At 40.7% G+C, this 10,415-nt stretch overlaps 1 protein-coding gene across 3 annotated transcripts in view; it reads right to left on the bottom strand.

Moving 5' to 3' along the window:
* Positions 1-475: 475 nt before the first annotated feature.
* The window catches only part of NEXMIF (neurite extension and migration factor), a 118,025-nt gene continuing 108,085 nt past the window's right edge, over positions 476-10,415 (bottom strand). For 2 of the 3 annotated variants that reach the window (XM_037512243.2, XM_054695666.1), the window contains 3 exons: positions 7,325-7,450; positions 1,969-6,346; positions 476-1,380 (listed from right to left, as the gene is read on the bottom strand). In XM_037512243.2, coding sequence (XP_037368140.1) covers positions 1,287-1,380; positions 1,969-6,346; positions 7,325-7,403 — 4,551 coding nt within the window. In that variant the 5' untranslated portion in view covers positions 7,404-7,450 and the 3' untranslated portion in view covers positions 476-1,286. The remainder of the gene's footprint in view (positions 1,381-1,968; positions 6,347-7,324; positions 7,451-10,415) is intronic. The other variant, XM_054695667.1, reaches the window with a different exon arrangement.

Below are 10,415 nucleotides of genomic sequence, written 5' to 3'. Positions count from 1 at the left end.
GAAATAGATCAAATGTTAGAAGTCAAGTGGTGAAAAAAGGGGAAGAAAAAGTTAGTAGTGAGGGATGTTGAAGCTGTGATTTTTTTTTAAAAAGGGGGCTGAATAAAAAATGAGACTTCAAAAATTCATATAAAAATTGAACTTTAAGTTTAGTGTGTGGCATCAAATGCTAGTCATCCTCAGATTAACTGTGTATGGCCCCAATTAGTTGTTACTACAGGTTGTTCAGGTTATCTGATATATGCACAAAACTCATAGGAGTTGAACTGAGATGCCTTAACATTTTCTTTAAATGACATTGGCATTGCAAGATTAAACACTTAGAGAACACTAAAGCCATGATATGAGTGCACTTTTGACAAAACTGGAATAAAACATTTAGGAAACTACTTAAATAAAAGCAATCTTTGTGCTTCATTTATCTTCAGTGTTGATTTTATAGCTATTTTATAATTTATCCCAGACTATTATAAAATATATAAAACTGAGATATAAAGTATCAGCAATATAACTTTGCACTTTAAATAATTTTCAGCTACAGATTTTGCTTTTAAAAACAAACGTTAAAGCAGCTGTTTTGCTTCCTTGTAAAAGGTTCTGTAAATGCATATACTTGGGTCCCTGATGGACTTAACTGTTGTGACTTCCAGACTTTTCCAACATTTTAACCCTTAGACAATGGAACAAACAAACCTTGGTTGTGCCTTGTTGAACTGTTTACATTTCCACACAGGACAGTAGAGCTTAAAATTGTAAAATAATGCATGTATGCATATATATGTATATATTTAAAAATTCATTAATGAACTTGAAACTGTGGGGTGAATCTGTGAGATGAGGTAAGGAAATTTGGCACATTTCAAACAGTATCCTTTAAGTTTTGGTAAATTGTGTAACACAACCTATTTTTCCACTGTGATCTACAGGTGCTATCCACATAAGTGGGGGTGGTTAATAGCAAGAATCACTGGAATGTTTCTAGTAAATCAATAGGGACAAGCTCCCCAAATACTCACAAGAAAATGTTGATATAGAAGTAAAAATATATACAATACAGTCACTTGTTTGTAGTTTGGCACAATGTTTTCCTTTTTTTTTCCCTTGTGGGTAAATAGTGCATAAACTACTTGTGCAACTATATGACTTTTTAAGTCTTTTACATAGAATGTCAGATTAAAGTTTGCTTCCAAAGACTTATACCCATGATTTAAAATTCCTTTCTTTAAGCACTTACATGTCAACATACATACCACAAGGCATATTTTGAAAGAAATAAAACACAAACATCAAATGTCTTTCTGGAAAATGTGAGTCTTTTCTTCAAACACAGGTAAAACCCAAAATGCTGTTTCTGCTTTAAGGAGACTGTAGTCGGAATCCCTGCAGAAAAACCAAACAATTTATGCCATCTTAGTTAACTTTAGTGTATGTTCCACAAAGGGACCATACCATCTAAATTTGTTTACAGCACACTAGATGCCGTATGATGCAGAAAAAGATACAAATGGCAGGGGGCATAGAAAACACTCTTAAATGATGATGTGATTTTGTTCTCCAAATTATGCTCTTTTTGTTTAAATGATCTTGGCTTTTTCTCTACATAACTTTTAAATTCTGTTCAAATTTTTTCTTACTGTGCAGCCCTTCCCTTCCCAAAATCATTCAAGAGCATATTTTCTTTCCTTTTTCTCATATGAAAACTAATGCTGAATAGCAGAAAAGGTAGCCTTGTTAGAGCTTATCCCTAGCCGAGCCACAATAAAATTGCCCTGGCTTTTGGGTGGCTTAAAGGTGTAGGGATTTTCACGCACTTTTTTCTTTTCTGTTTAATTTGGAAAAGAAGGGAATGGGACAGTTTCTTTCATGCAAACTTCTGCTTTCAAGAGGGAAAAAGTGAGGGACTGAGAGCTTAGCAGCTAGTAGGAAAGCTAAGGGTGCATCATCTCAGCCATTTTGGTGCAGTATTACCTCAGTTTTTCAAAAGAAGCTGTCCCAGCCTCATCCTTGTGGACCTGTTCTCGCTCCACGCGCTTTCCCTTACACTTCTCATCTCTCAGAGCCTTGGAGCTGGATTTGTGACGATATAATTTTTTGTGTGTTGGTCCGTTATTGCCTACATTGCTCAGGTTACTATATTTTTTATCAAAGAAGGCAGAGCGGGAGTCCTCGTTATAAACAGGCATGCTTGCACGGCCAGGATCACCTACTGCTGCTCTCCCATTGCTTTTACTCACACCCTTGATGGACCTGTGATTCTTAGTGGTTCCTGGGGACCCAGTGTTGACCTTTTTTTTAGACTCCTGTGGTGTCCCAGCCAATATTTTGAGGGTTTTTAATTTTAGACTATTGGACTCAGGGGAGTAGAACATGTTGGAGTCCCCATGCTGCTCCATGGGCTCCCAAAGGGGCTCTATGGAGGCCATCATGAATCTCTGCACATCTGCCATACCAGATGCGATGTTGGACAAGATATAGGAAGGCTCCTGAAATTCCCGTTGGTCATCGTCCAGGAGGCTGTTGGTGTTGGTGCCCATGCTCATGTCACTCCAGCCTGGGCTGCTCTCTTTCCTGAAAGTCCAGTCCCCAGAAAGTCCCTTCTGACTTGGCATTTTCACAGAAGACACAGAGCTACCATGTTGGACGCATTCAGCCGCTGTCTTCCCAGTGGAGGCTGTGCTGTTGATTTGGCCACCCCCACGGCCAATGTCAAGTTGCATTTTCTCTCCATTAATTGTAGCCATGTATTTCCCTTTCTTTGTTGACTTAGGGGCCTGACGGGAGGTTTTCCCAGGTGGCTTTTCAATCCCTTTGTTATTGGCTTTGGGGGATTTTTTCCTGGCATTTTTCTGAGAAGAGCTTTGGTTCATAGCTCCACTCTTGCTGGGTGAACTTTTCTTTCTTGATTTTGACACTTTGTTGTTGGTACTCATTTGACCGGATGGATCGTTAAATGTTGATAGGCAAGGGGCTTTTGGAGGCAGGCTGACGGAATCCTCATCATTGAACATATGAAATTGAAAATGATGGTTATTCAAAGTGAATCCATCATCCAGTTGCACCTGTCGTGAAGGGGTACTGCAGTTCCACTTGATTTTCTCCACACTGCTCGGTGGCCCGGAGGCTCCCTCTGGGAAGCCCTTCAGTGTTCCTGGTGCCTTGCTACTCTCACATCTGGCAATTTGAGGGGAAAGGTTGGGGGTGTCAGGTGGGGATATTTCTGAGAGGGAAGAGTGGCGGAATTTGTCAGGAGTGAAGTTGGAGATGTCCAGCAGGTCAGTGGACTCTTTCAGTGGTGCTATCTCATCAATGCTCTGCTGGATCACCAGCTTGGGGCTGCAGTGGGCCAGAAAGTCATCAGCGATATCATCATCACCATCCTTTTCACAGGACTTCAAATTTAAGGAGCAATAATTGCTGGAGTTGACGGAGAGTGGGACCATTGAATCAAAGCTAAAGAGACGACCATCATCCATGTTGACTGCGCCCTGTTGGAAAGGAAAGCAGACCTCTCCGTTACTAAAGTGACACAATGGGTAAGAGTCATCAGATGGGAGCTGGGCATCCTGCATGGAGGCATAGAGGACCTTGTTGCAACTACTGCCCTCGCTGTTTAGGCAGACTGGAGTGTATGTTGGAGTGGTAAGGTTATTTTCCATGGAGACTACGTGGGAGACTCCAAATTCACTAGATTGGGCTGGAGATATCTCTCTTGACACTTCAGTCATGAATTTCTGGGGTTCAGAAGAAGACTTGTTGGGCCACACATTTTCATAGTTGCTTGATTCCATTTTGAAGTTATGGGGTGACTGCTGTAGCTCTGACTCAGAGGGTGAGGAGAGCATGCAGTCCTGGGCAGGCTGGAGAGGTGCAAATGATTTTTCGGTTTGAGTGAGGCTGCTTTCATTTTGCTCTGGAGAATTGTGTGAGAAGTATGAGATACCAGTATTACTTGACAAGTCAGAAGCGTCTAACAATGTCTGTAGATACCCTCCAGGGATAACCGGTATATTGGTGGCAACATTAGCAGATGACAACGGCATTTCAGAAGAACAGGTGGTTGGTAGGAAGGCAGAATTCTTAGCAACCTTTGCCTCATGGAATTCAGATAGATGAGGACTGTTTGAGGTCCCAGGAACAGCTTCATTCTTTAAATTCGCTTTGGAGGAGTGGTCTTCCAAGAGAGGGCTTATTTGAACCACAGGCTTGCTTTCTTGCCCAACTTTGATTTTCTTGGATTTCAACCGAGCTTCACTCTTAAATTTGATTTTGTTGAGCACTTTCCTTTCTGGCCCCTTAAATTCTGCATCGTGGGCTTTGATTTTCACTGAGTCGGGGCCTGTGATATCATTTAAATGCGATCCATCTGCACAGTCAGGGGTAGCCAGAGATGCTGACTTCAAAGCATCTTTCAGGCTTCCATCTTCTTTATGACTACTAGCTTGCCTCTGATCACTGCAGAATGAAATCTGCTTACTACTTGCTGAAGTTTCCACTGATGGGATCCTTTGAATTCTGTGCCTGGTGCCAAGTTTAGATTTTCGTTTGCGAGCAGGTGGCAGGAAGGACACCTCAAAGCTACCTGGTTCAAAGCTTTGCTTTTGGCATAAGTGTGTCTTATTGGACTCGGTGTTGCTATTTCTCTGTTTCTTCTTCTTCTGCCAGAAGCCCTTCAAAGGGGCTAGCTTGGCATATTTGTTGAGCTGATTCTCACTCAAATTCACTGTTGTCTCACTAGCATCCACCTTACTCAACTTCACCAGCATGTTCTTTTCACCTTTAAAGCGATTGATTATGATATATTTGATAATGACAGGGGGCTCCTTACGGGTTACTTTTCTTCGCTTTTTAGGACACCATTCATCATCATCTTCCTCTTTGGAACCACCTGGAAGCCATTCCTTCCTCTCACTTACTTTTTCACCCTCTAGTGAGTCAACATCATACAGATAATCTTCACTGTACCTGACTTTTCTCTTGGCTCGCAGCCCATAGTTCTGCTGGGAGGAGGAGCTGCCAGAGTTAGTGTCCCGAGCCATATAGCGGCTACAGTCCTTGATCTCCCCCATGGAATCATATGAGACCTCAATGAAGGAACTGTCGTCACTGAAATTCCCTGATGCCTCCAAGGAATTGGCAAGATGGTCCTGCTTTGGATTCTTAAATTGCCCTACCTCAGTCCCACTGCATGGTTTATTTAAGGCAGATTTTTCTCCATTATCCTTTCCATCTTTTTTCTCTACACCTTTGTCTTCTTGTCCTTCCTCTTTTCCTTTCTTCTTGTCCAAGTTTTTATCTTCTTCCCCCCAGATGATGCTCATGTCAGGGACCTTGAATTGGGAAAGATCGCTGCCCTGCTTCAGGGCCCCACTCTTGGACTCCCGCTTGGGGCAGGTAGTAAAGACAGTGGGAAAAAAGTTGAATTGAGCATCCTCCTGCATCAGAAGGGTAGTCTTGTCTCGAACATTGTCCTGGAAAGACTCATATCGAATTTTCAGGGAGCAGACATCGCTTCCCAGTGTTGACTCGTCATCATCAAACATGTAGTTATCCACGTCTTCTTCAGAGAAAAGGTTGACAGACAGCTCATTCTTGGAACAGAGGTCGAGCAGTTCAATCTTACTTTCACTAATGAAAGTCTCAAAGTAACCCCAATCCTGATTGGAATTTGCCAATAAAGCCTCTTCTGTATTGCACTTATCTAACAGTAATGCCTCATAATAACTTTTCTGAGCTGGGTCCTCCAAGTCGATGTCAGGTTTCTCAGCTTCTCGTCTATCTCCTGCCCTTGATTTATGCAGGGGGAAGCCTAGGAGTTGGTCTGAGAGCAGCTGCTCTCCGTATTTCATGTTTTCTCCGGCAGCATTAATACACTGAATTCCTATATCAGAGACTGCGCAGGTTTCATAATCCCTATTCAGATCACCAACTTTCAGACTGATTCCTGGCTCAGGATCTACTGCATCCTTGGATTCCATGAAGCAGCCCAAGCAAGTCCGGCTTGGCTGCATGAGGCAGTCCCCATTTAGAGCTGACATGCCTGCTGGCTCCATTATGGCAAAAGGAGCTTTCTCACACTCATTGGGCAGTGACCATGTGTTCAGGCCTTTGGCAATGCCAGATGTGAGGGAGATGGCATTCACTGAAGCACTATTAGCAGCATGCTCAGGTGCTTCGATCAGGCCCAAAGGAGATGGAGGGCTCTGCATACAGGGCTTCTTAGAGGGCAGAGGTAGGAGACCCCTGGGATACATCAGGGTCTCTTTTTGTACCACTGGCATAGACTGGATTGGTGCAGCAGCTTCTAGAGCTGCAAATGACTTCATTGCCACATTCTGGTCCTCTGAGTCTAGAGAAAAGGGAAAGAAATGACAGGAATAAAGTTAAAGGTCTTAGACCAGATTCATTAACTCTCTTTCCCTTGATAAGTTTCTGGCATTTGATCTTATTATATAAGCTAAGCCTCAGCTTCTCTACCTTAAGAATTAGAAATTATAAAGTTACAGAACAACCCTGATTTTATATTGAAAAATCACGTGAGTAAAACATTACTTCTTTAGGCTCAGCTTTTTCTTTTTTTATGAATTATTTTATTTTATATAATTCTTACATCATTTTTCATTTTTGCATAATGTATGCATTTTCATTTTGGTTATATTCCCCATACAATTCCCACTCCCTTTTTCTGACCCTAATCCCTCTTCTCCTCTGCCTGCCCCCCACCCTCGTGTGTCTCTGGTTTATAGTTGCTTGTTGATTTTGATTTTTACTTTATTGCAATTAGTCTTTTTCCTGGTCCCTTATTGAGGTTTTCTAAATTCCTGCGATGAGTGAGAGCATCTGGTATTTTTCTTTTTCTTTCTGGCATATTCACTGTAGGCTCAGCTTTTTCTTCAGACACAAACAGAACCCTTCTCTGGGTGAGGAAACACTCAACTTGCTTCATCAATTGGAAAGTCAAAGCTTTGAGGGTGGGAAAATGCTCAGATGGGATATTTATGGTTTTGAGCTATGAGACTTGACTCTATATTCTTCAGACCTAGGTTCTGGAAGCTCCAAGCCTCACCTCAGAGCAGATTTCAAATTCACTGGGAATTTTAAGGAATTTAAGTATTTAACTGACAGAGCCAGTCTTGGAGAGCAAAGGGGTTGGATCAGATACCTCCTAGAGACCCTTCCAGCCCAGATAGAGACTAAAGTTTAGCATTAACATCAATCTCACAGGCATCCTAGACTTAACCTACCCTAACTTTGTGGATACTGAAAATCCATAGTAATAACAGGACTATTGGGAGAGAGACTATGTACTAGAATTAAATTCCCTTACCATTTTCTTTGACCCCATTAATCAGAGTGCTTTCTCCGGTGGCTGAGGCAACAACAGCCTTATCTTGTTGGTTATCCATGAATGTAAACTCTTATTGTCTCATTCCAAGTCCAAATGCTGTCCAACCTGCACATTTCAAATATATATCAGTTATTACATTTGTTTTCGTTCTCTGTATTAAAGCTATTTCAGCTAGAGACCTTAAAAGGCTCATTGGAATTTACCTGTTTCCAGATTGGTTTCATTACAACTATTGTTTTTGTTTCATAGTTTGCAGCTACCATTTAAGTAAGCTTGGAAACTTATACCTAGATCTTTCTATCCCCTCTAGGCCATCATATTATTCAAACCGAAATGTGAGAAAATAGGCACATTTTACACCTTCTTCCCAACAGTAACACATTTAATCTAATCATGGCAGTCAGATTAGGAAGGACTGTAAGTAGAGTCTGGGTTAACCTGAGATAAGAGGTGTTTTCAAGTGGAGATTGGCTTTATTTCTCTTTGCCCCACTCGGCTGATCTGAAACTCTTCAAAAACAAGCCAACTCATACATACGACATATATACACTGCACTCAGATTTTCTCTCTCACTGAGCCTTAAACTGTGACTGATAAGGATAAAAGAGGTAGAGAATTCCTTCCTTGCTTTCTTGACTTTCATGACCTTAACTCTGGTTTTGACAGGTATTCCTCCAAGTCCACAGCAAGATTTTAAAATGTGACTACAAAGAAGATCTGTGAATTTTTACAAGGTCCCAGCACCATCTGGTATTTTTAGGGTATAAAATATATACCTTAGCCCCCCACTTCCTGCCCTCACACCTGGATGGTAGGTAGATGCAAAATTATAGGAGACAAGATCACCTGAGATGGAGATATCGATCACATGTCACTGCAACACCTATAAATCCCTGTTTATTCCAACATCCCCTTTCTTAGACCTTTGCTTCAGTCAAGTATCCACCCCCTTTTTTTTTTTTTAAAAAAAAAAGTACAGATTACTGATGGCCAAGCAGCTATTAGAAGACTCAATTGTATAATAATTTGTCTTAATACACTTATATATTATAAAAGGTAGGCACAGTATTGTGACAAGAAGAAGTAGTAAGCAGTTTTACATGATTTAATCTAGAAGATATTTTTTCCTATTTAGGCCTATTTCCTTATATATAAAGTAAGTCTATATTAGGCGATCATTGAAGTTAAAATATGTTAGATTACCTTGGGTTTCTCCTAACACTTATATACCATAGCTCTTACCATTTTATATAACACCCGAAGTGAGAGTAGCCAGTAAGCCACCAATACCAGGAAAAAGAGAGATAGATGCTTACTTGTATTATACAGAAAGACAGACTAGAAATTTCTAAAAGGTGGAAACAAGTGACTAGCAATGGCAAAGTCTCTATCTCTTGGCAAAGGGAGTTCTCTTGTGATGAAACTGAATAAACAGATCAAATGGCTGAGCCTGTTCAGAAGACCTGGTGAATCATATGAAATTATACTGTCATTGTGGATTGTTCTGTGCATCTCTCTCTTCAGTAGGGAATTCAATAGAATCTCAGGTATCATTTCACTTCTATTTAAGCCCACTATTAATTCCATCTTGGTAGAGACTTGCTAAGGGGAAAATTATTTGTAGATTTCAATAACTTAGTGTCTTATCCCTTTTGCCTAAGGCGAACTACAATTGTTCATTTTTATCACCAGGAAAACCAAGGCACAGAGAAACTGTCATACTGAAGGTCACAAAACAACATAATCTATGAGAGGAACTCAAATCATCTCAAGAGACCAAGCACTTTTTCTTAAAACATAAAATGCTGTCTCTATAATTGTTACCACTTCTAACATTTACCACTTCTAACATCTGGTCAAAAAAACACTGTAGAAATGTAAGTTTCCATGTTACTGATCTGTACTTCCACACGTTTTCAGGCAATGAAATAAATGGCTGCTCAGACAAGTAGTGACTATTAGTAAAAATTAATGTACCAATAATATAATCAGGATCATTATCCTTTAGTATCAGGAATTATCCAATCTTGTCAGGCAGGACAAGAACACTGTGTCACGGGATGTTTTCAGGGCCATTGTAACTTTACTATGGGATGTTATTTCCCTGAGAACATACATTTCCTCTAATGGAAAAATCTGATCAAACACCCACGATTTATGGCTCTGATGTAAAGGGGATCTTAAAGGATTGAGAATAGAGGGGAATACACTTGGGCAAGTGCAAAAGAAGAGGTGGAGAGGGGTTTGGGACCTTGAGGAGCTGGGAAGGAGAGAAGGGAATGGATACCCACTGGGTGCTAGGCTGGCTGAGGTTATGTAACAACTCATTTTGCACTTAGGAGAGGATGAAAGAGTAGGGGAAGGAGAGAGGGGGACAGAGGCATTCCAGACAGAAAGTGTCAAATGTAAGAGTCCTCAGAAGCAAAACTAAATGGCCTAGCATATTAACAGAGCAAAGAGGATTAGTGTGTTTGGCAGGACAGGAGGAGGTGACCAGGAGGAGGAGAACAGGAACTCCTTTACACCTTGTAAGGTTGGCTCTACTAGGTTACCATTTTTTTTCAAAAGGGAAAATTGAATATCATGGATAATAACTTATTATCAATACTTTGGGCCTTTGTTCTACAGAATTAGAAGGCCAATCCCTGAGCAACCCTTTAGCCTTTTCCTATGGCTTTTCATACCTCAGCTCTAAATGAGGCAACCTAAAGGTATGTATTTTCCTGAATTTTATTGATTTCTTGGCTATTTATAAAAATGATTTGGGAGAGGGATTATCATTTTTTATAGCTACAATCTGAACAGGTACAGGTTTGCTTTAGTTTTTCCCTATCAATGAGCATGCTGAGGACAACAAATTTTGTAGGGTTTTTGAAATCTATTTTGAGTTAGAATTGATTAACACTTTTCAGATAATGTACAATAAATTTCCTTGTTGATCAAGGTAAATCACACACTATAATGGCAGACAGGTATTTTGAATCAAGGAAATGGTCAATTAAAATGGAAAAGTACCCCTCCCGCCTCCCGTTCTCAGTGGGGCCTGAGGAGGGCTCACAGATCCTGTCCA

Source organism: Talpa occidentalis, unplaced genomic scaffold, assembly GCF_014898055.3.
Source record: "Talpa occidentalis isolate TD23 unplaced genomic scaffold, MPIMG_talOcc4v2.1 talOcc4.15, whole genome shotgun sequence".
Classification (NCBI taxonomy): domain Eukaryota; kingdom Metazoa; phylum Chordata; class Mammalia; order Eulipotyphla; family Talpidae; genus Talpa; species Talpa occidentalis.
This window is presented reverse-complemented; position numbering and strand designations above follow the sequence as displayed.